The 27992-nt window shown below is 38.9% G+C and overlaps 2 protein-coding genes across 5 annotated transcripts; one reads left to right on the top strand and one right to left on the bottom strand.

Annotated features, from left to right (window-relative positions):
* Nucleotides 1–50: 50 nt before the first annotated feature.
* On the top strand, nt 51–5291 carry MRPS18C (mitochondrial ribosomal protein S18C). Of its 3 annotated transcripts, none has more exons than XM_082636939.1 (7): nt 51–91; nt 176–345; nt 1110–1162; nt 3304–3387; nt 4432–4489; nt 5030–5089; nt 5174–5291. In XM_082636939.1, exons 2-7 carry the CDS (start codon nt 246–248, stop codon nt 5248–5250), a joined length of 432 nt encoding a protein of 143 aa, XP_082493065.1. In that variant the 5' UTR covers nt 51–91; nt 176–245; the 3' UTR covers nt 5251–5291. The 3 variants fall into 3 exon arrangements, with proteins under 3 accessions (XP_082493065.1, XP_082493067.1, XP_082493066.1); XM_082636941.1 differs by having other exon boundaries at nt 63–80; XM_082636940.1 differs by lacking the exons at nt 51–91; nt 4432–4489 and having other exon boundaries at nt 144–345.
* ABRAXAS1 (abraxas 1, BRCA1 A complex subunit) lies at nt 2316–25053 on the bottom strand. 2 transcript variants are annotated; one of them, XR_014295400.1, is made up of 10 exons: nt 24883–25053; nt 22724–22814; nt 18610–18646; nt 14794–14860; nt 12700–12893; nt 11819–11938; nt 10752–10836; nt 8010–8124; nt 7111–7641; nt 2316–2805 (listed from the first exon to the last, which is right to left on the bottom strand). XR_014295400.1 is itself a non-coding variant. In XM_082636924.1 (9 exons), the coding sequence occupies exons 1-9, from the start codon at nt 24967–24969 to the stop codon at nt 7205–7207; spliced, it is 1233 nt and encodes a 410-aa protein (XP_082493050.1). In that variant the 5' UTR covers nt 24970–25053; the 3' UTR covers nt 5433–7204. The 2 variants fall into 2 exon arrangements, 1 of the variants encoding a protein (XP_082493050.1); XM_082636924.1 differs by lacking the exon at nt 2316–2805 and having other exon boundaries at nt 5433–7641.
* Between the last annotated feature and the right edge of the window lie 2939 nt (nt 25054–27992).

Genomic DNA, 27992 nt, shown 5'->3' with positions numbered 1-27992 from the left:
CGGAAGCACAGACGTAGGAGCCCGCCCTCTCTTCGTCCAATCTTGCGGCGCGGCAAGAGGGAGAGGAGGAGAACGGGAAGGTACTGCGCAGGTGCATAGAAATCCCCACCTGCTCTTTCCTTGGATTCCTTACGTTCGCCTTCGGAACCTTTGAACCGAGTACTTGGGCCAACAGGGGAAGCATACCGGAAGTGACTTGTCCAGACGATTTGGAAAAAGGAAAGGAAGAGGAGGAGCAACGAACCATGGCAGCTATGGTAGCCCTTTGCAGTGGGCTAGGAAGGAGAACGTTAACGCACTTTGTAACGGCTGCTGTCTGCCTCACAGATTCTGGGGCTCATGCAGGTAAAGTCTCCATATCCTAGGCTCCTTTATAGCATTGCAGCCGTTTGGCTTAGCCCTAATTAGGTCGGTGGAGTCGTCACTGTTAGCTAAAGGACTCCGGTGTCTAAGCAGTTTTCTCCAAGGTAAATGGGAATCTGTAATGGCCCGTGACTACTATTTTAAAGCTGAAGAGGGCGTGAAATACAGCCCAGTACTTTTTAAAAAAAAAAAACGTACGAGGAGTGTGATGGGGTGATTCTTAAAAAGAGGCAGGGACTTGCCCAAGATCTTCGGGTAGACTTGGTAAGGAGCATTTTCAGTCACCTAGCAGCGAATTCCAGATGTCTGAGGGCCCAGATCTGGGCGAAATTGTGACATGGGCCCTGGAATCTATCATTTCTGCACTTTTATCTACTTTGTGCTTCTTTGTAAAGAATCTTTTCATTTTCCCTTTGGTATGACAATGCCTTTCAGTTTGCATTAAAATCTGTCTCTACCCATGGAGAGAAGGGAATATAAATTTCCGGAACAGGTGGGAGATTGTATGGGTGGGAATATATATGCCCTTTTCCCAAAGCCCCAGAAAGCACATTTATCCTAAGTCTAACTCTGCCTCAAATCTGAAGACTTTTAACCTATATTTAACCTTGTTAGTATAATGAATATAAAACCTTTCTTTTCTGCTATGTCCCTTAATTCATCTCGCCTCCACAGAAGCAAAATCATTCCTTACCTGCTCAGCTAACAAAAATAATTAGTTCGTTGCTGTTTCTGTTTAATTGCAGTGCTGTGGAGAAGTTGTTCACAATATAAACAGGTAACCAGCAATGAGGACCTGGTAAGAATTTTTTTCTTACTTTTAATAAAGCATTTGCAAATACGACCAAGTTCTTATGTCTTTGCTATTTGAATAGAGTTCAGCTGAAGGACAACAACAATTAAGATGATAATCATTAGTCTGAGTTGGAAAATTATAATTTATTGAGTAGTTACTTAAGTGAACTTTGAAGTAAGAGAATCCCTAGATTCCTAGCAAGAAGCATGGCTTCTGTAACACCATATTTTGCTTCCTAGATATGTGCTTTGGGAATTTAAAAAGGTAGTTTTGGGGCTTCCCTGGTGGCGCAGTGGTTGAGAGTCCGCCTGCCGAAGGAGGGGACACGGGTTCGTGCCCCGGTCCGGGAAGATCCCACATGCCGCAGAGCGGCTGGGCCCGTGAGCCATGGCCGCTGAGCCTGCGCGTCCGGAGCCTGTGCTCCGCAACAGGAGAGGCCACAACAGTGAGAGGCCCGCGTACCGCAAAAAAAAAAAAAAAAAAAAAAAAAGGTAGTTTTGGTGCATGCAGTAATTGCAGAAAACCTAACAAAGGGATTGTACAAAGTTTACATATACCTTGGCTCTCTTCCTCATTTCAAATTCAATTCTGTCTTCCTCCTATTCATCACTTTGGCTGGGTGGCAGCTGCTTTAATAAATGCGGGATCAAAATTAAAGTTTTATACCAGGACATTAAGTACAGTCTCTTCTAAACTGTAGATGTATTTTTATGGGTTTCAAGTACTATCATTGGACTTGGGCAGTATAGGTTTTCTTGCTACATGCAAAGATAATCTGACACTAATCAGACCATATGAAGCACTTTGCAGTGTAGAGAAGGAAAACAGTCACTACAGGTAATCTGAATGTAAATTGGATTAAGAACATTTGAGGAGTTGGAAAAAAACAGAAAAACCCCTCTAGTCCCTCTGAGCGTCCATCTCGGTCATGTAATTCACACCATAGTCAAGAGAGTAAAGGAAATTACTAGAGCTCCTCTTTAGGTCATTAAACCCACTAAGACTAATGAAAGCTATGGGCTCTCCCAGAAAAAGGCACACAGTCCCATTTATTTGAAATTTTGCATACAACTACAGCGGTTCAGGGACTTCATAGCCATTTCTACATTAAGAATCTGTATACTGGAGACACCTAAACTGATTTTAGGAGGGAGGCCTTGTGATAGAAGCATTAGAGGCAGTAGTGAAAAAGAAAAACGAAAAAGGCTGACACAAACTTACAAAACAGTCTGGGGCCATAAAATTGTAGTCAAAGAACCTGATAGTATTACACTAAGCCTTGTCTTTTTTTATCTTAATTTATTATTTTTGACTGCGTTGGCTTTTTTTGTTGTTGTTGCACGCAGGCTTTCTGTAGTTGCTGCAAGCGGGGTCTACTCTTTGTTGCGGTGTGTGGGCTTCTCATTGCGGTGGTTTCTCTTGTTGCGGAGCACGGGCTCTAGGCACGCGGGCTTCAGTAGTTGTGGCACACGGGCTCAGTAGTTGTGGCTCACAGGCTCCAGAGTGCAGGCTCAGTAGTTGTGGCGCACAGGCTTAGTTGCTCCGCGGCATGTGGGATCTTTCCTGGACCAGGGCTCGAACCCGTGTCCCCTGCATTGGCAGGCGGATTCTTAACCACTGCGCCACCAGGGAAGTCCTGCATTGTCCTTTTACAAGAAAAATAGTGATAAAACATCTAGAGAAATATGGGGTGGATTCAGGGATTATAATTTAAGAATTGCATATGGTATCTGTTGTGCTTAAGTTTTTCTTGATTTAAATCTGAGAATTTTTAGTCACCTACAGTCTGGACAAAGCATTTGAGGAGAGAATCATTTATTGAAGAATTGAATTTTTCCCCCTCCCATAAGCCCTTTTTTTCTCCAAAGATTGTATTTTATCTCAGAATCCTCCTCCATGACTTAATTCCTCCTTAGCCAAACTTAAACAAGACACTTGTTTGAGTACACTGAAACCTTTAAAATGGTGAATCTTTTTCTGAAATACTCGATTTTTCCTTTACAAGCCTAGCTGTTGTGTTCTCTTTCACAGTAAGAAAGGTACAACTAATCCCTTGAAGAGATTTAAATGTGGTAACCTAAGATTTTAAGTTTTTTCGATTCAAAGTTAACACAAACTATATTACCATATTTTTTTTCCTTTAGCCTGTTCCAATGGAAAATCCTTATAAGGAGCCTCTGAAAAAATGTATCTTGTGTGGAAAACGTGTAGATTATAAGAATGTACAGGTGAGATCTGGTTTTACTTCACTATGATACTTGATTTTGGGATTTTGGCTCCTTTATTAATACAACAGAGAAGTCAGTTTTTATAACAGGCTTTGCGTAGGGTGACTGTTTTAGCAACTTCATAATTTCAGATCTCGTTATACTTCTACGTATCGATACAAGGATCTCTGTTTTATTCAAATAAGAGCCCCTTGGCTGTCCCTCATTTACTGTTAATTCAGCTTAGCATTCCTCTTTTTTCTTTGCCCAAAATGTCTTTACAGTAGCTCGCTGTGGCAGTGATTCTCAGTTGTAGTTCAGTAGTTTGGGAAAAGCTCCTCTGGTGAAGTTGATCTCTGTACCTCACCACCAATATCGCTATTTCAAATGTAATTTTCTCTGTTGTCGAGCACTCAGCAAATTAAAAGTGGCAAATTTAGGGGAGAGAATGGTGCTGGAGCTAAGTATACTGACAGTAGTATGAAGTGATAGCTGCCTTGGTGGGAGAAAACCCAAGGAATTTTAAAATGCAACATATTAGGATTATGCATAGTGCCTAGAATGATGCCTGGTACATAGAAAGTGCTAAAGAATTTAAATTAATAAAACATAAATAACAGCAAACGGCCTGATGTACCTGTGCATCTTGAAGACCTCATTGTAGTCTGATATTATGTGATAGCCTATCATGATAGATGAAATGTTTTGTACCTTGTTATAAAAGCAACAGTATTTGAGAAAAGTTATCTGTGGAAAAGTCAAGAGAACAGCTTTAGCACTCAAGGAATATGATCATTAATCTGTTGTATAGACTTTTTTGACACACTGGATAAGAGATGTCAACTTTAGTGGTTACTTTAGTTATTTAAAAAGATGACCTATTAATAGAATTAACATAATTCAGTGTTTTTATTCATATTTTTGAAGTTTGTCTGAAATGTATTAATAAACCTTTACATTACTTGAAGGTGTGGCATAAGGTTTTTTTTTAAATTTACCATTCAAGATTGAATAACAAGTGTATTAATGTAAATTTTTTTCCTTTTCAAATATAACTCAAAACAGCTTTTATCCCAGTTTATTTCTCCATTTACTGGATGCATTTATGGAAGGCACATAACAGGTATTTTGTTTTCTATATATTATAGCAACTTAAATGTAGGTAAGACTTATATAAAGCTACTTCTGTTATTTAAGGAAACTGGCAGATTTTCAAATAGTGCTACAAATTACTATGACACCAGATACTATGGGTAGTTTGAGAAAGCCTCTTCTTAGGCCAAAGGATAATTATTTCGCATGTCTTCTTATACTCAGTTAACTATAGGCTGACAACATGTAGAAAACTTGGGCTTAAAAAAATTACTTTGCTGTTTGGGAGTATACTATAATCATCCCCAGGCTATTATTTAAACCAGGGGCCTATTGCCTATAGGCCAAATCGGATCTGCCACTTGTTTTTGTAAATAGCTTAGTTTCCATAGTGTCTGAGCTACAACAGCAGAATTGAGTAATGATGACAGAGACTGTATGGCCCACAAAGCCTAAGATAGTTACTATCTGGCTCTTTACAGGTTTTCCAATCCTTCCATGACATAGACAATTGTTATGCATTTTGATTACTGGCATTTTTTTATGAATAAGAAAGCAATTTCTTTCATAGGTCTTTGTGGGAAGAAACAAAAAGAAATCACAAAAGCAATTAAGAGAGCTCAAATAATGGGTAAGAGCATCTGAAAAACTGAATTATGCTAACCAAAATTTTGCTTATTATCTTTTGTGAAGAACTTTCATTATCTCTTTACAGGGTTTATGCCAGTTACATACAAGGATCCTGCATATCTCAAAGACCCTAAAGTTTGTAACATCAAATACAGGGAGTAAATTCTATAAAGTTATCATCAATAAATTTATTTTACAGTTGTGTGGTGGTAATATTGGCTCAAACTGTAAGATTTAATAACCTTTGAGTAGAGAACTGATATGCTAAATCTTATCAAACTACGAAGTATTATGTTTTTAATTCTTCGTAATTTGAAATTATATGAGGAAAAAGTGTTTCAAGAGTGGAGTTTCCTCTCCATATCAGAATGTTCATTAAGTAAATCAGATTATTTAAAATGTTAATACTTGTTACATTTTACATACATATGAATTAAAAAAAAGGTACTATGGGATTTTCACTTATATCTGGCCCCCAAATAGCTCATACAGCATACCACTGATAATGAGATGTTAAACATGGAAGGGATGACTTGTATTGGAATTGTACTTTAGGCCCAGATTCTGTGTTGTAAATAGTATTGTAGGGATATGGGTGCGGGAAAGTGGAATGCTTATATAATGTACAAATCCCACACGATAGGGTGTGGATTTGAAATTGCTAAGGAAGATTTTCTAACAAGTAAATAATTATGCCTGGCTAGGACTATGGTTCTTCCCTATGTAGAGATGTTATGTGGGGATGAACAGTGGTGCTGCTGTCTGTCACAGGACCTAACATTTACTCCTGGACTAGTCTATCATGAACTGGTAGTGTCCTGTAAATAAACCGATCCATAGGCAATCTGTTGTATCATCTTCTCTTACTCCCGTGATACAAACTGATCGCCAAAAGATGGAGAATAACTAAGAAAAAAAAGTCCTACAAGGATTCTTTTCCTCCTTTTCATTGAGTACCCTGAAAGTTGGGACATCAAACTTAATTATTTTAAAATTAGGGTTCAGAATGAACCCCATTTCCTCTCCTGCCCTGTGCTTCTTATGTAACTAGTAAAGCAATCCCAACAGCAACTCATTATTTGCACAAATCATCCCTGGTATTATGTGGGCTTCATAAACACCCCATGGTAACTAATGCATGTTAACACATAGATAAAAGATGATAGTTTTTGATACTAGCTATGAATTTGCTCTATCATTTAGGAAATAAGTGATGGAAGAGCAGTAGTCAACATGTGGGTTCAGCATTTCACCCAGTGAGTAAAGCATGAAGGCATCATGTGATGTGTATGCTTCATGGGAAATTCTGTTATGGAAAGGACAAATAGAAAAAACAAACAGTAAAAGCTCTCTTAACCAACCTCCACTTAACCAACTCACTGGATTAAACAGGGGCTTTACATCCTCCTTAAAAATCACATGGAAGCCCATGACTCTTAACCTGTTGAGTTCTACGTTACCAAGAGTCAGCTATTTTGTTCCCAGACCTTATCAGTTGTATTTCTGTAGTGATGAATATGAGCATTAAAAAGAAAGTTACAGTTGCAGTGAAAACCAAGTAAATGCTCTGAGAAGACTTGATAAAGATAACTAGCTTTTAAAAAAGAATAGTTGTCAAATTAGGTGTGGTTAGGATAAATAAGATTGGGAATGGAAAATGAAAAAAACCTAGTAGCATTTTGTACTTAGGTTGCTTGGCAAATTTCTTTAAAGAAACTAAAATTGAGGATTATATAGGGTAAGTAATGGGTTTGATTTACATAGGAACTCCAATACATTCATAAAAAAGTTCCTGGCCCTACAACAGAAGTTGGACGAATGTACACTTCTGCTTTATGTTAAAGTGAAATCTCCGATAGACACCTTATTTATGTATCATTTGAGTCCCACTTAACTGGCCTTTTCACCTAACTAACCAACTGCTGATCCCAAACATACTGCATTACCAGGCTTTGTTCTGTACTCAAATTCTGAACTGACTCAATTTAAAGTACTTTATAAAATAAATAAACTAGAACTTACCTATGTGTTACTGCAAAGAGCTGAACATAGTAAAAACAATAGGTGTGTTTGGCTTTACCCTTCATCTGATGAAAAATCTTTCGGCCTAAAAGAATCAAAAGGTAGGAGACTGTGGATATTCACCAGAACCGTTCATTTTCTCAATCTCTTCATCTGTTTCTGGGCTGCTCACTGTGGATGCCTTTTCTTGGTTACTACTATCAGTATCTGTTTTAGATGGTTGGTTCTGTATATCTAACAGCCGTGACTTCTTGAATTGCCATCCACCACCTGTACCTGAAGCTTTACGCTTAATCATTTGCAGCGCACTACCAGCTGGACTAGCTTCAGGAATGTCAGTATATTCCACCATCAGGGTCAGGTTGTCTACCACATTGAGATGGTGGTTGGTATTACAACTACTTTTAGAAATATGTCTATTTTTCAAGGAGATAACACATGAATGAAGAAATTCACAATCGGGAAAAAAGGTCTGTAAAGCTTGACAAAGAAAAATGTTCTCCTGAGGGTCTTTCTGGACATTCTTCTCTCCTAAAGAAACAAACAAATATTTCAACATACAGTATCTACACTACAAAGCTTTTATAGTTATCTATTTGTTAGTAAAGTCAGAGACTTTAAAGAATCAGCAAATTATCTAAATTAAGAGAAATGATAATTTCAAATTTATATGCCACAATATCCTCAGAGAAAATTAAAGTTGTTATATTTTTTTAACATCAAGGTAGCATATCTATAGTAGTACCATGTTCTCTGTTCAGTGGGATTTAAGAGTATTAATGAAAGTTATTTTTAATCCTAAGGTGAACAAATTGATCAGTTAGTGCAACCAGCTCATCCATAATTCCAATGAGAAATTTTCTTCAAAGCACAGATAGTGACATGAACTTTTTACTTACGTGTTGCTTGAATCTGTGCTTGCTTTCTTTTTTTAATTTCTCGTTTTAATCTGTTTACATCCTTTAGTAGTTTCTCTACTGCTCTCTCACTGTGTTCTACTTTATTGCATACACTCTGGAAAATAAAGTAATTTAAGAGCATAGATAAAGTTCCAATTGTATACTACAGTCTAGGTTCACAAATAATATAAAATCCTCCATGTGTATACATCAAATATTTCCCTTTATAAAAATTTTATTTTATTTTGCTATTTTCTGGAGGAACTCACCAACAAGCATTTGTGTGGTGCTTCATAGGTTACAAAATGCTTTCCAGATATATTAACTTTCTATTTATACAAAGTTTTATCATTCAAGTTATTTCCTAGATAATACACAGAAATAAAAAAATATTTAACTGCTTCAAAACAAAAAATACTGTACTATTTTGAGATGCATACTTATTGCAAACATTTAAGAAACTGCCAATAACAAAGTGACTTTCACTATTACAAAAGAAAACTACTGAAGATTTTAATTCCTGTAAAACTACTTTTGAAAAGGAGAATGGCCTTATGTGTCATCAGTTTTTAAGTACTCATACCCTTTGACTCAGTGATTTCATTTTGGGAATATATCTTGAATCAGTAACAAAAATTTATATAAGATGATGTTTCTTAGAATAGTGTCAAATCAAAAGTAATTTCCAATTATAGTGTAATGGGTTGTTAGAGCCAGTTTTAGTGGATACTTCATGGCACATCTGCCCAGCCTATTTCTCATGAACTTGTTCATCCTGCCATAAGAATTCACCAGTAACCCTTTCACCAACTTTCACCCTAGCTGACCCAAGCAGAGATAATTACAGTAGCCAATTGGCAAATCCTAATCTCTTGAATAGATTAAATGCAGAAGCTATAGGTTAGCTCTTTGGTCAGCCAGTGGGTGAATAAACAGCAAGATCTGTAAACACTACGAAGGAAACCAACAGGCAGACACAGAGTTTTTTTGTTTTTTGGCCACTCGGTGCGGCTTGTGGGATCTCAGTTCCCTGACCAGGGATTGAACCCTGGTCATGGCAGTGAAAGCGCCAAATCCGAACCACTAGACCACCAGGGAACTTCCAGGAGAGAAAGTTCTGATGGCATTCAAGCTCCTGGTTCCAATTCCTTCTTAGAGCTCAGTGGCCTTCTGCCTACAGTTCCTCTCACATACCTCTACGTTCCCTAATTTAGCTCAAGTTGGTACTTTTTTTTTATGTTAATTTATTTTGGGCTGCGTTGGGTCTTCATTACTGCGTGCAGGCTTTCTCTAGTTGCGGCGAGCAGGGGCTACTCTTTGTTGCGGTGCGCAGGCTTCTCACTGCGGTGGCTTCTCTTGTTGTGGAGCACGGGCTCTAGGTGTGCGGGCTTCAGTAGTTGTGACACGCAGGCTAACTAGTGGCTCGCGGGCTCTAGAGCGCAGGCTCAGTAGTTGTACACAGGCTTATTTGCTCTGCGGCATATGGGATCTTCCTGGACCAGGACTCGAACCCGTGTCCCCTGTACTGGCAGTCACATTCTTAACCACTGTGCCACCAGGAAAGTCCCCGAGTTGGTACTTTTCACATTAGAGTTCTAATATACTGCTCTAAGAAATATACTGCTATTAAAAAGAACTAAAATGTGGCAAGTGTTTAATGGTACATCAAATAAAAATCGTAACACAAATTTCTATGTCCCCATCACTGTCAACAATGTAAAAGCATGTATACATTAGGGGGAAACTGGAGAAAATCGGAAAGTGCAAAGAGTTAAGTTACAATGGTAGGATTCTGGATGTTTTCCTATTTTCTAAAATTCCTGTATTATCATATTAAAAAACAATGTGCAATATTATCAGTGTGTAAAATGCATTAACCCCATTTCTCTTAGTGTGCTCTATTGGTGAGTATGGTGGCCATGGAATATACTACTCAGATCTCCATTTGCAGGAAGCAGAGTTGACTGACAGTTCCAGGTGCCATCTTTTTGGGTCCACTACTGTGCTTGTGCTTAGGTCATGCTTCTCCTAGGTTGCTCTTAGCCACCGACTGAGCACAGTGAGGATATCAGTATAATTCTATTCCTGTAGGATGCCTTTGCTCAAAGACTCTCCATCAGCCTGGCTAAAATTTTTCAGGCCTTACAGTCTAAAGCTCTTCCTACCCAATCATTCTCCTTTCCCTGTCTCCTTCCTCAGGTGTCAAACTTACATTGCAAGTCTCTCTGCCACTCTTGCTCCTTCCCCTCAAGGGACCTGAATGGACACAACGAGGTAGAACTTAGTACTGTGGTAGACTTTTTTGTTCCCAAATATTTGCTCCCTTTTTTATCCTGTAAAAGGGTTATATATCCCTGCCTATTGCCATGACATCCTCTGGCCAATGAAATGTGAGTGGAAGTGACAGGCCAGCTCTGAGCAGAAGTTCTAAGAGCTGTTGTGAATTTCCACCAGCTTTCTTGCTCTTTTCCCTTTGTCATGAGAAGAGCATGTCCCACAGATGGGCTGGATCCTAGAATGAACATGACATTTAGAACAGGAGCAGAGCTGCAGCCAAGATATAATGTGGGTGAGACAAAACTTTTGTTTTCGTAGCCCACCAAGATGGAGGCCTTTGTTACTGAAGCTAAACTAATACAAAAATTTATGTCTAATCAACTGTCAAGTTATCCATAAACATATATTCAGTGAGCAATGCGATATGAACTCTATAGGTGATCTTTAAATGTTTTTTTAACTTACCTTTAATTCCTCTTGTAAAGAAGCATAGAGTTCATTTATCTTATGTACCTCCTTTAAAGATCCATCTTCTTTAAAAAATTCAGAGCTGTAAAATATTACCATTTCCTCAGGAGAATGTACAGAACTCATTTAATGATACAATGAAAAATTTATTCGTAGTTGAGGAACAATAGATGATTCTTTTTACTGGCTTTGTAGGGACCGTAATTTTGTCAACCTACTTATTTACAGAATAAGTAAAACCAACCAGAAAACCTAGTTATCTATCTTCACTTCAGCAAACTTTTTAGCCTCCTAAGTACTATTTCCAGGACTCAAAAAAGAGGTTAAGTGAAAACAGATAAAGACTGAAGGGGGGGTGGTTCTTTCTTGGCAATAGGATCAGTCAATTATTTTACCGAGTTTAAGTCATCATTGATTGAAAGAGGCAACATTATTTTATATACCACGAAGAAAAAAGAACAACAATTCTAAGGCATGTTTTGTAAAAATCCCAATTTGAGATAAAAGTAAAACTGTGTCTTAGTATCAATGAACTGTGGTATTCAATTTCTATAAGACACTGTTAAGCACTGTGGGAACAGAAAAATAAATAAAATCTAGTCCATTATTCTCATAAAGTTTACACTTAGTAAGTATCCTATAGTACCAGTGTTGTTATTTCTGACATTAATTATTCCCTTATTGCCCACAGAAAAGTTACAGCTCAGCAGTCTACAGTGTGAGTAAGTCTTGGCTAAAGCCTCATTTTTTGTCTTTATTTCATATCCAATCTAATTTCTTGCCTTTAATCTGAACTGCTGCCTTAGAAAATTATTATTTTGAGGCTAGCTCCTTATTTTTAGAATAAATATGTTAAAATATGTAGGCTATACAACAATGCCCCTCTCTTTTGTATTTTATAAATGGACAGGTGCTAGAAGGAAATAATGAGAAATTAAAAGTCTGGTTTACTTGAGTAATGTGGTCATTAGTCAGTTTTCCTTTCATTTTTATTCTTGTGTAATAAAAAAATAACTTCAAAAAATGAATAGGAGTTTAGTGGGGAAGCAGTTGAGGAATCTCACCTGTGTGTTTTTACTGCTCGACTAAAACCAGTGGACATACAGGAATCAGATACAGTTTTATAACCCAGTTGTTCAGACATGCCCAAATTGGCCACCACTAAAGGTATCCTATGAAAAAGTCTAAAGAAATAAAATTTTAAAAAATAAATTTAAAATAAAGTAAAAGATTAGCATCTACTTATTAGTATATAGACTACCTTTCCCCTACAAGATTAAAAAACAAAACCCCATTCCTTACTACTTATCCATGACAGAATTTACTGACTTGAGGCAAATAGCTTTTAAAAACTGTGAAATGTGCAGTGTAAGATAACTGTGAAAAAATACTTTAATGGTTATTTTAACTGATCACCACATGTAAAAATAAAGGCAGTATTGTTGCGATTCATCCTATCTTCCGTGAATGATAAAACTACTCTTCCTTGGTACTCTTTTAACTTCATTCTCATACTCCATGAAAATGTTGTCTATATAACCTGTGGGGAGTCTTATTAACTCATTTTGGTGGATCATCAAGAACCACCCTGCTTCCTGGCAGAGGTTAGAGAAAAGCTGCTCAGGTATGCAGGCTTCAGTTCTACATTATATTCCTTAGCAACCAATACCTAAAGCATGCATATTTTTTCCACTTTATGGTAAATAAGAGCAAATCCTCAGTGCCAGAAACACAAGTCATCATTCCATACTGGGCTTCTAATTTCCTTATCTGACCTTCATTTTCCCATATAAAGAACTGACGGTAAGAAAGGCTAAAAAGGGTTATTGTGACAATCTAATGCAACAATATATGAAAATAGTTGGTAAGCCATAAAAAGTACAATAAAAATATTGAGTACATTTTTCTGTTAGCTGAAAACAGCCAGTGACTGGGCAACATTTACCCTTTCTGAGGTATATATAAGGCATGCTCCAGCCGATGAGTAGAGCAGCTTTCTGTTATTATACTCGGTGTTAATAACAGAAAAACAAGTTCCTGGCTTGAAAGATGCTGCTGTAAGTTTTTGTGAAGCAGTCTCTCTCTGAATGTCATGATCTGGTCTGAATGACGTCGGAATTTATACCAACCAACTACATCCTGGAAGAAAATATAGAAAAACATCAGGTGTATACCTTAATGGTTACAGTTATTATGTATCTTACTGTCATAATCAAGCAGTAAAACTGGCAACCTTAAAAATGGCTTTCTTGGGACTTCCCTGCTGGCGCAGTGGTTGGGAATCTGCCTGCCAATGCAGGGGACGGGTTCGAGCCCTGGTCCAGGAAGATCCCACATGCTGCGAAGCAACTAAGCCCGTGCGCCACAACTACTGAGCCTGCGCTTTAGAGCCCGGGAGCCACAACTACTGAGCCCACGTGCCACAAATACTGAAGACTACGCACCTAGAGCCCATGCTCCTCAACAAGAGAAGCCACCGCAATGAGAAGCCCACGCACCACAACGAAGAGTAGCCTCCGCTCGCCTCAACTAGAGAAAGCCCGTGCGCAGCAATGAAGACCCAAGGCAGCCAAAAAAAAAAAAAAAAAAAAAAAAAGGCTTTCTTAATATTTACCAAGATTCGGGGCCTATATTAAATAAAACGTACACTTAAGAATACACTTTACCTTTTATAAAGCATGCAAACTGACTTGCAGTTAAATTACTTTCCATTCAGTTACCAGGCTACAATTTTATTCAATATAGATTAAAGAAAATAAATTCTTAACTTCCTCTAGTTTCTCTCATGGCATTTACTGTCTTAACATTTTTAACCCTTAGTCAAAATTTAAATGAAGAAAACACCAATGAAAACTAGTTAACTTCCTGTATGGATACTTGGTTTGCTAAGTAAGTAAAATGAACCCAATAGCTTTTGATTGAAATTTATAAGGGAATGTTATCACCTATCCCACAGAGTTGGTTCCAAGATTAAGATCATATTAAAGGGTTTTGTAAACTATTAACATGCTAAACAAATGTTAGTATTATTTATTTATCTTTGGCTGCATTGGGTCTTCGTTGCTGCGTGTGGGCTTTCTCTAGTTGCGGAGAGCGGGGGCTACTCTTTGTTAGGGTGCGCGAGCTTCTCATTGCAGTGGCTTCTCTTGTTGTGGAGCACGGGCTCTAGGCACACAGGCTTCAGTAGTTGCAGCACACGGGCTCAGTAGTTGTGGCTTGCGGGCTCTAGAGCACAGGCTCAGTAGTTGTGGCGCACAGGCTTAGTTGCTCCGCGGCATGTGGGATCTTCCCAGGCCAGGGCTCGAACCCGTGTCCCCTGAATTGGCAGGCAGATTCTTAACCACCACGCCACCAGGGAAGTCCCTCAAAAAGTTTTAAGAGGAAAAAAGTACCAAGAAAAAATGTATTTGGAAAAAAAATCTATTTTGATCATTCAGCAAGTTTTAACTGAACACCAAGTGGGCTACAGAGGATCCAAATTAGGTGCTGTATAGGAAATTATCCCTGCACTAGGAAAAATAGTAACTTGTAGCTAAGTAAAAGAACAGCAATGGATTAAGTCCTAGAGTACATGGTACTGGGAAGGGGTATGGTTAGAATGTAAAAGAGGATGAGACCAATGTAAATCAGAATAGTCAAGAGGATGAGGACAAGATGAAGATTTTTAATGACTAGTTTTGCTTTTAGGGAAACCCCTGTGAATTTCTGGAAAGAACAAGCCTTTCCTCACTTGCTTTACATAGGACATTGTGAAGACAAATGCTGCTTAAAAGTTCTGTCAAAGGGGCTTCCCTGGTGGCGCAGTGGTTGAGAGTCCGCCTACCGACGCAGGGGACACAGGTTTGTGCCGCGGTCTGGGAAGATCCTACATGCCGCAGAGCGGCTGGGCCCACGAGCCATGGCTGCTGGGCCTGCACGTCCGGAGCCTGTGCTCCGCAACAGGAGAGGCCCGAAAAAAGTTCTGTCAAAGTATTACATGTTTTTACGAGCTGAAAATAATACATATAATACGAAAAACAAAAGGTAAATCAGGGAATACCTTTTTGACACTTGATAATATTTTCTTCAGTGCTCGCTCACTTACTTCACCAGAAGAATTATAAAAGCTGTAAAAGCCAAAATTAAAGGCATTTCAAATAAGCTAAAAATATGAATGATTTTATTAGCACTTTTAATTGTAATTACTCCTAGCCCAACTACCCAACCAAAATCCATATACTTACTTGCCTGTTAGATGAAGTTCTAAATTAAATAGGAGAGAAAGTTCTCAAGTTAACAGACTTAAAGTGGTAGAAATATGCAGTCCATAAGCAATGAAAAAGGAAAAGGAGTGGAGGAACTTTAAAGGGTAAGTTTGCGTACCACATTTTTTTTTAACCTATAACAAAACAAACTCTCCATTCAATACAGGTATTTGTAAGTTCACATAGCTAGTTCACAATTTATTCATTAAAACTTTTTTTTACAATAATGATACATACAAAAGAATGTAATGTGAGTAATGAAGCAGCACAATAACAAAAAGACAATTTATTCATTGCTAATTCCCAAAGCTATTCTTTTCTTTTATAAATTTATTTATTTTATGATTTTATTTATTGTTTCTGGCTGCGTTGAGTCTTCATTGCTGCACGCGGTCTTTCTCTAGTTGCGGCGAGAGTGGGGGCTACTCTTCGTTGCGGTGCACGGGCTTCTCATTGTGGTGGCTTCTCTTGTTGTGAAGCATGGGCTCTAGGCGCACGGGCTTCAGTAGTTTTGGCGTGTGGGCTCAGTAGTTGTGGCTCGTGGGCTCTAGAGCGCAGGCTCAGTAGTTGTGGCTCATGGGCTTAGCTGCTCCGCGGCATGTGGGATCTTCCCGGACCAGGGCTCGAACCCGTGTCCGCTGCACTGGCAGGCGGATTCTCAACCACTGCACCACCAGGGAAGCCCTCCAAAAGCTATCCTTAAATTAAGAGAAGTGCTTTAGGAGTTGGTTGTTTTTTGTTTTGGGGGGCTGGCGGGGTGGAGGATAGTTATTGGTTTAGTTTAGTGACCTCTGTTCTGTAGTTGGAATGTCAAAGATTTAGGGAGAATTGAAAAATATTTCTAAAAGACTCTAAAGCATTTACTTTCAGCTTTCTTTCCCCTCCAGGGATGGCAAATAATATTCTCCTCTTTTTAACATTCATCAAGATCAACAATATTCTTTTCTATGATGTAATATCTATTATGCAAAATCTTTGACAAATACTATTCATTGTAATAGGTTTTTACTGGTAATTCTAATCTACACACTGAAAAATTTAGTTACATAAAACTGTAAAAAACATATCCTAATAGGCAACATATTTTTTCTTTTTAACTTACAAAGTGTTCCACCTACCGAAGGGGGATAATTCAGCTCATTGAACAGATCCTTCCATCTTACCTATTTATTCCAACATGAAAAATCTAAATACAAGAGTTTATTCCTGTGTTTCTCTAGGATGGTCCACTCCTGAGCTCCTCAAACTGGGACATAATGCAATACACCAGGGTGTACAAAACAACAGGATAAAAGTGTACATCTTCTGTGCAAGCACTGATTTTTATGTGAAGCTTCTGGGAAGGGGGACAGTTTTTTTTTTGTAGAAATAGATATACTGTACAGTAGAATTCATGTTAAACTGCGCAATTTTTTTTAAGTGACTAAGTTTTAGGCTTCAGTGGGCTGTTTTCCAGATTCCCCCTAGATTTCTGAGGTAAGGGAAACAGTGTATTTCAGTGGAAAACTTTGCAAACAATGTATCAGAGCAGGATTGACAAACTTTTTCTATAAAGGGCCAGATAGTAAATATCTTAGGCTTTGCTGGACAGTCTCTGTTACATATTCCTCCACTGTTCTTTTTTTTAACTCTTAAAAAATATATTAACTATTCACAGAGGTCCATATAAAAACAGGCCATGGGGCTGTACTCTGCCACCCTCTATATCAGAAACATAAAACTGGTTATTAAAGCTTATCCAGCTCAGACTCCATGAAGTATGGTATCAGAAGACTTTGTTTTTAACATGTTCCATCTATGTCATTTAAAAAGTTGCCCCCAACCTTTTTGGTGCCAGGGACGGGTTTCTTGGAAGACGGTTTTTCCATGGCTGGGGGTGGGGGATGATGGTTCAGGTGGTAATGCGAGCGATGGGGAGTGGCAGATGAAGCTCTGTTCACTCACCCGCGGCTCACCGGTACCAGTCCGGGGCCCAGGGGTTGGGGACCCGATTTAAAACAAGAAAGAAACAGCATCCAACAGCATCCAACAGCTGTTGGATGAGAGCTCAAGAAATCCGGATTCTTCTAGTTTTGCCCTACCACTAACCAGTTCTTCCCCCCATCCCCTAATTTTGTAAATCTAAAAGGCTAAGGGGCTTCCCTAGTGGTGCAGTAGTTAAGAATCCACCTGACAGTGCAGGGGACACAGGTTCGATCCCTGGTCCGGGAAGATCCCACATGCCGCGGAGCAACTAAGCCCGTGCACCACACTACTGAGCCTGCACTCTAGAGCCCGTGAGCCACAACTACTGAAGCCCGTGTGCCACAACTACTGAGCCCGCATGCCACAACTACTGAGCCTGTGCACCCTAGAGGCCACTCACCACAACTACTGAGCCCATGTGCCACAACTACTGAAGCCCGCGTGCCCAGAGCCCGTGCTCCGCAACAAGAGAAGCTGCCGCAGTGAGAAGCCCACGCACTACAATGAGGAGTAGCCCCCACTCACCGCAACTAGAGAAAGCCCATGTGCAGCAACGAAGACCCAACACAGCCAATAAATAAATAAATAAATACAAGGCCTAGGTATGGGTTTCTCATCACTGGATCAGATGGCTTCCTAGGCTCTAAGAATCTATTAAGTTGGTCTAATTATTTAAGGTAGTTGCCAGAAGGTACTGAATCACCTTTTTCTTTTTTTTTACTTTCCCTCCTTAATCCATTGCTGGCCCAGAGTCCCTCAAGAAAGTACTTTTTATGAGTCTCCACCAAGAGTCCCTCATTCAAAAGATATTTTTTATATGCATTGTCTATTAGGCAATATAGGAGCTGTGCCCCTTTCTGGTACAGCAGTTTAAGACCACACTAAGCCTTCTGTCACACCTACCAATGGTGTTTCTCACCTAAACACTATGTTCCATGGCAACTCTTACACAACCTTAGAAATGGTACATACAGTGTGACTGTAAGATAGTAATGCTGACTTTTCATGTATGGTTTATATAAATCATAAAGCTATTTCACCAAAACTACACCATGTTGTTTATGGCTACAGTTGTTTGCTTTATGAAACATCATTGATTTATGTACTTTCTATGTAAATACCTCAATAAAAAGTTTTTAACAATATCATAGACTATCAGGGCTAAGAGTACTACTACTATCTGTAGGACTATGAGTACAAGTTTCCACCCTGGAAAAGTAATAGGAAGCAGGTGAGATAAAGAACCTAACCAGTTAATAGACAAAAGGTAACATTAAAAAATATAAGTGAAGAAACAGATGATAAAATAAACTGGAATAAAAAGAAAAAAGGGCTGCTGTTGATGTACAAGAACGCGTTGCTGAGTTTATAATATGTGATGAGGTGACTGGGTGGGAGAAGGAAAAGCAATCCTCAAGGTAAACTGGTACCTGGGAGAGGCAGTGAAGACCAGCTAAAGGAAGCAGATAAATACAGAGAAAGAACTATTAGGGTTAAAATGAACAGGTGAATTTCAGGTACTTAAAAAAAGTCTTTTCATTTTAATCTGTACCACCAGCTATAACTAAGATACTTTGTTAGTTTCAAAAATTCACTTGCAGAGAATAAGTTTCACAATGGATCATTCACTTGCTCTTACTACTCACCTAAAAAGCTGATAGCATGGAATGTACTTCTGAATGTCTGGAAAAAAAGAATTTTTAGTTATGATCACATTAAGTATCATTTGAATAACATACATTGAGCACTTCATGACAGGATGTACTTCACCATTATCTCGTTTATTCCTCCCCACAAACCTATGAGACAGATGTTATCACTCCTTCCACTTTAAAGATGAGGTAACAGGCAGAGAGATTAAGTGGCTCACCCAAGCCAGTGGTGGAGGCAAAATTCAAACCCAGAACCTCACTCATAACTACTGACAGAATGCTATACTCCTTCTAAATAGGTTTAGTGATGGCCACACAAAAGATTAAGTCACATTTGCTATAGTCACTGAGTTCTGAAATGGTTATGCTGTAATTTTACCCAACTGATAAAAAACAGCTGCTAAGGGAATTATCTTTTGTTATTCCAACTGGTTCTTTCATAAAGGATATGTCATTGTTAATTGTAGACTAAAGAAAAAAAGTCCAACATCTCTGAAGAGGTGAGTTTTATTCTTCTGTCAATAGAAATAATACATCTAAATACATCTAACTTCTGGTTGCTGCAGGTGCTGTGCAAACAGATTAAATTCTATCACAAGACATCATTACAAATCATGAAAGTATCAAGATGAATATGATGTTTCCTCTATCATCCCAAACTTTCAGATCCCTCAAGATTCAGTAGGGAACAGTCAAAGGAGTGAGACATTCACATATGATCACACAGAAAGTCATCAAGACAATACGTATTCTTCTAGGCAGCCCATCTTTATGTGTCCCTGTGTCAACAATCAAATTTTGTCAGATAGCATTTACAGGATCACTGTAGCAGTAATCACCTATTTCAGATAATTCCTGTGACTATGATGTTCTCTTCCTTGGGGAGATCCTACCCAGAGTACTAGCAATTTCATTTGTCACCTAAATCAAAGACATCAGTTTGATTATGGAGAATCTGTGAATCTTCATCTAGGTGAGGAAACCCAATATCAAACTGCTGTTGAAGAATCTTTTCAAGTAAACATCTGAAGGATGCAGACATCTTTGCATCTTTGTACATGCAAAGGCCATCTTTAAGGAGAAAAGTACATGAAGTCACCATTTCAATAACTTGTTATGTATATAAAGCTATTGATATTATATTATTATATATATATACTACTATAAAAGTAATTCAGGCTATTAAAACAATTGGAAACGTTATCATCCTCTTCAGATATTTTTTCTTCTAGCAAATATATGTTACCCTCAGATAAATCCCTCTGAACAGAAACAGTCTTTAACTGATAACCGGCCAAACATAATCTGCTGTAGATAAGGCACAGTATAATAAAACGATGAAAATCTCATTAGCCAAAGCAATGTAGTAATTTGTAGATCTTGCCACCTGTTTTAAAGTAATCCAACATTTTAAAATAATTTAAGCAAATACTTGAGTGCAACTACAGCACTTGCCAGATACCGTGAAGCTTAGCACTGCTCCTAGCACAGTGGAGTTGCTCGATAAGTGGTTGCTTATGTAAACTCCTAAAATATGTCAGATACTTTGGGCAGCACACCAATTACAATTAGGGAGAAAAGACTTCCTAAGGGCTTGCTTTTAAAGCTCATGTGTGAGCAGAAAGAAAAACATTAAGAAAATAAAATTACAAACAATATAAACATGTGTAACACGTGACACAAGGCCAATTTCCTTAAGTTATGACTTAAGTTCCTTAAGTTATAGCATTACAAATCAATAAGAAAAAGCAAAATAGCCTAGCAGAAATATAGTCAAAGCATGGAACAGGCCTGTTCTTTTCAAATAAAAAGGTCTCCCCAAAAGTCAAACACATAAACACTTAACCTCATTTGTAATTGAAAAATGCAAATTAGAAAGGGGGAGGGGCAAGATGGGGCAGGGGATTAAAAGGTACAACCTACTATACATAAAATAAATAAGCTACAAGGATATATTGTACAGCACAGGGAATATAGTCAATATTTTATAACTTTAAATGAAGTATAATCTATAAAGATATTGAATCACTATGTTATATACTTGAAACTAATATAATACTGTAAATCAACTATACTTCAAAAAAAAAGAAATGCAAATTAAAATGGTTTTTTTTTTTCACTTATCAAGTTGGCAAAGATTAAAAGATGTGATAATACCTAATGGTGATAAGGGTAGGGGGACCCTGGCACTTTCACATATTGTAGAGGAGTCTAAGATGACATGACTCTTCCAAGAGGTAATGGCCTACCTCTAGGAATTTTGCTTTCAGATATACTCAAAGGCACAAAGATATATGCACCATAAAATGTGCATTGTTACATTGTTTTGTATTAATAAAAAAATAAAAAGTCATCCATAGCTGGTTAAGTACGTTATGGTACATTCACACAATGGGAATATGAAAACATCAGAAAGAATGACAAACCAAACACATTCATACTACTCTGCACTAATAATATCTTGGAGATATTTATCCATGTATATAGTATGATCCCACTTATGAATATAAAAATACACAGACATTTATATGTGTGTATTATGTGTAGTATTAATGAGTGAAAAAATACTCATGAAACCAAGTCACTGCCACAGAGGTGACTTTAATGAGTGAGTTTAAATTTATATGTTTACTTTACACATATACACTAAATTTACATATATACTTCCATTTTTACCTTTTTAAAGTAGCAAACAAAAAGTACAAGTATAAACTGATATAATCTTTCTGGAAAGCAATTTGCTAATACAGATCAAGAACCTTAAAAATGTTCATACCCTTTGACACTGTAACACCATTTCCAGAAATCTACCTATAATAGGTGTAGAATATTTATGTACCAAGATGTTCCCTGTAGTATAATTTATGATAATGAAAAACTGGAAACAACTCTGATTATAATTTATTTATTTAAAGGACAACTAAAATCACAAACAGTCATAAGAGTAAGACCATAGAGAATAGAATGCAGTTATAAGAAATAATATTTAGAGGATTATTTACTATGAGAAAATGATCCTGACACCAAATTTTTTATAAAGTATACCACCAATTTTGTTTTAAAATATATATATGCTTAGAAAAAAATGCATATGTTAGAGAATCAGAAAACTCCCTATGTATTTTAAAGCTCCGTTTCCCTTTTTTCTGAAAGAACAGCTGCCACCAGCTGCAGTTGCTTCACCACCCACTTCTCAAACACTCTGCAGTCTGGCTTTTTCCCCATTACACTTCCGAAATTATGTAAGTTTTCCAATTATTTAATCACTGAGTTTTTTCCGTTCTCATCTTCCAACTTTTCTGCAGCATTTTACATTTCTGTTGAACCTGTTTTACCTTTTTTCTTGGTCTTGCTTATTGGTTCTTTCTTTTGCTGGACCATCTTTCTGCCGCTCACATATACACAGGAGCTACTTCATCCTTCTTTCCCCACAGTAATCTTAATCTGCTTCCTATGTCTCATATTGTTCCTTGCTTTAGACTAGGGCATAGCCATAACTTTAACTGAGAAATGAGTGCAATATATTCCTTTAAAATTTGATTTCTGGGACTTCCCTGGTGGCGCAGTGGTTAAGAATCCGTCTGCCAATGCAGGGCACAAGGGTTCGAGCCCTGGTCCAGGAAAGATCCCACATGCTGCAGAGCAACTAAGCCCACGTGCCACAACTACTGAAGCCGGCGCGCCTAGAGCCCGTGCTCCACAAGAAGAGAAGCCACCGCAGTGAAGGGCCCATGCACACCAACGAAGAGTAGCCCCTGCTGGCTGCAACTAGAGAAAGCCCACATGCAGCCATGAAGACCCAACGCGGCCAAAAATAAATAAATAAATAAACAAATGAAATTAAAAATTTGATTTTAAAAATTCATACCTATTTCTGGTGTGTTTGTTTGTTTGTTTTAGTTTTTGGCCGCACCACGCAGCATGTGGGATCGTTAGTTCCCCGACCAGGGATGGAACCCGTAGCCCCTGCAGTGGAAGCGCAGAGTCTTAACCACCGGACCACCAGGGAAGTCCTGATATCTATTTCTTAATAATTTAAAAAGTAACTTATACTGACCCCTTTCAGCATAAACTATCAAAATAGAAGACACAGAAATAAGTGACTCACCAATTGTATAAATAACTTCAACATCATCCATTTGAGAATCAGTTATGCTGTTCTTCGCTTCACCTTTCACTTCCCCAAGGAGAAAACCTTCCTATGAGGATAAAAATAAGCAGTATATGGAATACACTGATAGAATTACCAAGTTCAGTCACTTAACTAACCAGTATTTCCCAAGAATTTTACAACACGTACAAGCGTGTGTCACCAGCTGGAGCACACACAAAAGAAAGACTAGGTGCATTCCAGTTTACCTGGGCAACATAACCAGGTTAAAAAACACGAGTAGAAGAGATTGTAAATACCACTGTGACTTTAGCACTCTTGGAAGTATAAAAGGCTTAAAGGCAGAAGTGAGAACACAATGTTCAAGGAACAAGGAGAGAGCAGTTAGCTTGAGAACAGAAGCCTCCCATCTGTAAGGAAATCTTAGGTTGCTATGAACAGCACCAATAATGGACCATCCTGAATGACCGGCCAAGGAGTCTGGATTAATGGCACATGCTTCTGGGAGTCAGTGGAGGCTTCTGAGCTATGAAATGACACAGGATGGACTTTTAGATTAAGAATGTGCACAATACCAAAGACCTGTAATTCAATATTAGAGTCTGCTGTATAAAAGAGGAGCTGTGAGCCCTGGTTCTTTTTAAAATGCAGACATTTTGCCACAATAGCAGTGATCTCTTTGAGTTTCAGAGAATTCACTTATTTCTCTTGGCACATTTAGAAACCCAATGAGCTTGACAATGAATTTTTTACCGTCTTTATAACTTCTTTAGTTAAAAATGTTTTTTTTTTCATTAAAAGAAGAACACAAAAGCAATGTTTCCACAATGTGAGTCTTTGCTGGAATCAAAGGGGAACAATCCAGAACTCTACTCTAGCGTTCTATACAAACCCCTGGAAAAGAGACAATGCAAGTACAGCTCTCCATCAAACCACCTTTTAAGGACTTTAGGAAAAGGATCGAAGGAACAGAGTCCTCTCTAACACTACGGTACTTTGCAAGCGCTAATCCTTTAAGCTACAGAGGACTTACAGTCCCACACTGGTTATGTTTACACTAAGGTATTCCACAGTAATTTCTACAGCCACACACATTTTAAATCATCATATATTTGCTCTTTGCTAGGTGTTAATCTACAAGCGTATTTAAAATTGCATACATGAAAGACAGCAATTCCAACCTTATTAGGACTGCGCCAAAAAACTATTTTGGATAAGGCAAGCCCTTATTATAAAATGACGGGCACAAAATTTAGCAGAAATCACTAGGTTTTGTTCAGTATGATATTCTCTAAACCGTATTAGCAAGTTACTACGCACTTACTCTAGGACACTGCTTCTCAGACTCAAAGTTTTACAGTGTTTTTTAATTTCATAAAAATGAAAGTTTTTAAAAATAGGTACTGTATTTTTTTTGAAAAACTACTTAACTTCACCTAGAGGTTTTGAACCTAGGCAAAAGTGTGAGATAAGCATTTAAATATCTAATATTTCAGGATAATCTTAAATGTTTAAATTACAACCGAAAGCATCCGACAAGGAACTAGCTCAGACCTTACAACTGAATAAATTTGACACCAATGCAAACAAAAGTCAGCTATCCAATATACGAAATTAGTCTTCTTCATCTACTAAGATTCCCCCCAAAATAGCCACTGGATGCATCATTTCTCATTCCTTTACAAGCCTTCCATTTCAACAAACGTGCACAGTAGCTGCTCTGAAGGGGAAATTTGAGTTCTCTGCGAAAACCACTGTCGGTAGTTACGAGAAAGTTAACCGACAACCTTCCCAGCGAGCGACAGCGGGAGAGCGCTATGTGAACCTTCTATTCCTTCACAACCAAGACGAACCGGAAAAGGGGGACTACTGAAAGAGAGAAATGCGGGCGTGCGGGACACCCCGGGCGGGGCGCGGAAATAAACACTGGTTGCGAGAGGGGGGGCTAACCCTGGAAAAGGCTCACCGCCCGGAGGCACTTCCAGGGCCGCACGGGAGCGGAAGAAGGCAGCCCCGACTGCACAGAGCCGGCGCGGCGGCGGCGTCGGGAGCCCGCGGGCGGGACCCGGGCAGCGGCGGACAGGACGGCGCGCGCGCCCGCGCGCGCGGGTTCTTTTCTGAGGTGACGCCAGATCCCGCCCCGGTCCTCGGCTCACCGTGTCCGAGTCTGTGTTGAGGTGCTGGAAGGCGAGCGCGCCCAGCACAAAGCCAGAGAGCACCGCCAACGTGCTCTCGCCCTCCATGCTTCCGCCGCCGCCGCCGCCCTGCTCGAGCTGACAGAGCTGGGGCGGGCCGCACCGGACTGGGTCTTCGGCGGCGCGGCAGCGAGGCGAGGCCGAGCGAGGAGGCGGGCTCTGCGCCGGCGCACTGGCCGCGGCGCGCTCCCCCGAGGGGCGGGGGGGGCGAGGGGAGTCGCTGGGGCTCTCTGGTGAGGAGCTGGCGGCTCTGACGAGCGCTCTGGTTCGTCCTTCACGGTGTTGGGCACCTCTGCCCAGCGCCAGGCCACGGACAGCGCTTTGGTGGCTAGCTGCTACTGAGGGACCCTGGCATATGTGCAAAACTGTAATAAATGAACACTTCTGACAGAATAGAGGCATTGCCTAGTGGCATAATATCACAATGGAAATGCCACGTTTGGGGTTTGCAGAGTGTCAGATGCTGCCCGTTACCCATTGAAACTTCTGGAATACTAACGACCGTTTCAGAGAATGTCTTTTCTAGATCTCTCCAGCGGTGTTCCGTCCCATGCAGTGGGGAGAAGGGGGACGTGTTTCTTTGAGAGTTTGCTTGCTTTTAGAAAACTGAGGACTCAGTTCAAAGAATATACAGACTTTTTAACATTGTTCTGACAATTTAATGATAGGTATAAACGTACTGTGATGGATCATTTGATATAAACGTAAGGGGAGTAGGAAGACCAGGGCTTGCCAATTTTCCACACACTATATGTAAAGCTATGGTTTTTAAATGAAAGCCAGCAAAATATCAGACTGAATTGAATTGATATTACATATTTCTGGCTTTTGTTGTGTAGCAGCCATATGTCACTAACACACTGAAGACGTGTAGAACGAAAGATTATGTGTTTATTCCCTAAAATTGTTTCGCGCTGTCGTTTCAGCATAATCACTGTTAATATGAAGAGATTTTCACGTAATTTGTGTTTTATGGATAGTAATGATCTAAAGGATTAAAAAATAAAAAATGTTAGTCCAGGAGAGTGGAAGTAAACCCTCACATGTAAGGTCAAAAGATTTTTGACATGGTTGCCAAGAAAATTCACTGGGAAAGGACAGGCTTTTCAACAAATGCAAAAGAATGAAGTTAGATCCTTAACTTATGCCATATATAACAATCAGCTCAAAATGGATAAAAGAGCTAAATGTAAGACCTAAAACGATAACATTCTTAGAAGAAAACACTGGGGAAAACTTCATGACACTGGATTTGGCAATGATTTCTTGCATGTGACACCAAAGGCAAAGACAAAAGAAAAAATAGACAAATTTTACTTCATCAAATTAAAAACTTTTGTCCATCACAGGACACTATCCAGAGAGTGAAAAGGCAACCTACAGAATGGGAGAAATATTTGCAAACCATATATCTGATAAGGAATTAATATCCAAAATATATATAAAGAGCTACAACTCAACGACAACAGAAAAAAAAACAGCTAAAAAATGAGCAAACATCTTCTTGAATAGACATTTCTCTAAAGAAGCTATACAGAAGGCCAATAAGTACATGAAAAGATATCAATACTTAACATCACTAATCATTAGGGAAATGCAAATCAAACCATAATGGCATACCACTTCACACCCATTAGGATAGCAATGGTATAATAAAAAATATATTTGGTCTCTGTTCCTGCATCCAGGAACAGAGTTCCTAAAACACTTAGAGTCTCCAGAGCGATAATAGTGTCTTCTGTATGCTAACGTGACTGTTGGGGAGGGAGGGTGGTGGACTAGATAGCTTAAGGATGGGAGCTAGTTTCCAGAAAGACCAAGCCTTGATCAGAGGATTGAAACTTTTAGCCCCACTCCTGACCTCTTAGGTGAGAGGGGCTGGAGATTGAGTTTAAATTGTTGCCAAAATCTCGGCTTCTCTGTGTTCCGATGCGGAACAGAAATACGGGAGACAGAGGTTTTGGAGGAAGAGAGAGATGGCTTTATTTTTCTGCCAGGCCGAAGGGAAGACACAGCCAGCTAGAGCCTCAAGAACTGTGCCCCCCACCTTAGGGAATTGGAGAAGATTTTTATATGTGGGGCTCGCAGTCCAGAGTATAAGATAAGGATCAAAGTAGTGAAGGTCTGGCATTCTTCTTCCTGCATTATTTCAGAACAGTTGCAGATGGCTTCTGGCAGCCCAGGTAATTGGTAATTGGGTCCGTTTGTCTCTGGGTTATAAAGGCCTGTTACCTTTCTTCTGAAATGCAAATGCTACAAGGGGTGATTTGCTACAAGGGAGTGCAGGATGTAATTCACATAGTGTTAAAGAGTAATAGGTTAGTTTTGTGAAGTACAAATCTAGTTACAGACACTACAGATTAGTGACAGTTAAAAAAAAAAACAGCAAATTTAGGAGTGATTAACTCTTTCAGGCCACGTTATGTTTCTTCTCTAGCCTGTTCACTGTTCCCTTTATTTTCCTTGTTCTCAGGAGAGGGAAAACTTCATTGCTATATTTGCTGCAACAAAATCACTGATGGCCAGTGATTTAATCAACCCTGCCTAAGTAATGAAACCTCCATTAAAACCACTAAAGAATGGGGTTCCAGATTAAAGACTTGAAAGTAAGACCTGAAACCGTTAAACTCATAGAAGAAAACATAAGCAGTGCACTCTTTGACATCAGTCTTAGCAATATTTTTCTAGATGGTCTCCTTAGGCAAGGGAAACAAAAGCAAAAATAAACAAATGGGACTACATCAAACTAAAAAGTTCTGCACAGCAAAGGAAACCATCAACAAAATGAAAAGACAACCTATCAAATGGGAAAAAAATATTTGCAAATGATATATCTAATAAGGGGTTAATATCCAAAATATATAAAGAACTCACACAACTCAACAACAAAAAAAACCCGAACCACCTAATTAAAAAATGGGCAAAGGAGCTAAATAGAAAAATTTCCAAAGAAGACATACAGACAGCTAACAGGCACATGAAAAGATGTTCAACATCACTAATTATTAGGGAAATGCAAATCAAAACCACAATGAGATATCACCTCACACCTGTTAGAATGTCTATTATCA

Source organism: Mesoplodon mirus, assembly GCF_964341445.2.
Source record: "Mesoplodon mirus genome assembly, chromosome: 2".
NCBI lineage: Eukaryota > Metazoa > Chordata > Mammalia > Artiodactyla > Ziphiidae > Mesoplodon > Mesoplodon mirus.
Note: the sequence above shows the minus strand (reverse complement) of the source record. Positions and strands in the feature narration are given on the sequence as shown.

What these genes read in the sequence shown, in the direction of transcription:
- MRPS18C (XM_082636939.1), top strand. Translation starts at nt 246, where the DNA reads ATGGCAGCTATGGTAGCCCTTTGCAGTGGGCTAGGAAGGAGAACGTTA. An exon ending in TAACCAGCAATGAGGACCTG is followed by an intron (nt 1,163 to 3,303) that starts GTAAGAATTTTT and finishes TTTTTCCTTTAG; the next exon opens with CCTGTTCCAATGGAAAATCC. An exon ending in TAGATTATAAGAATGTACAG is followed by an intron (nt 3,388 to 4,431) that starts GTGAGATCTGGT and finishes AACTCAAAACAG; the next exon opens with CTTTTATCCCAGTTTATTTC.
- ABRAXAS1 (XM_082636924.1), bottom strand. Translation starts at nt 24,969, where the DNA reads ATGGAGGGCGAGAGCACGTTGGCGGTGCTCTCTGGCTTTGTGCTGGGC. An exon ending in TATTATCAAGTGTCAAAAAG is followed by an intron (nt 12,894 to 14,793) that starts GTATTCCCTGAT and finishes ATTTTCTTCCAG; the next exon opens with GATGTAGTTGGTTGGTATAA. An exon ending in CTTTACAAGAGGAATTAAAG is followed by an intron (nt 8,125 to 10,751) that starts GTAAGTTAAAAA and finishes TTTATTTTCCAG; the next exon opens with AGTGTATGCAATAAAGTAGA.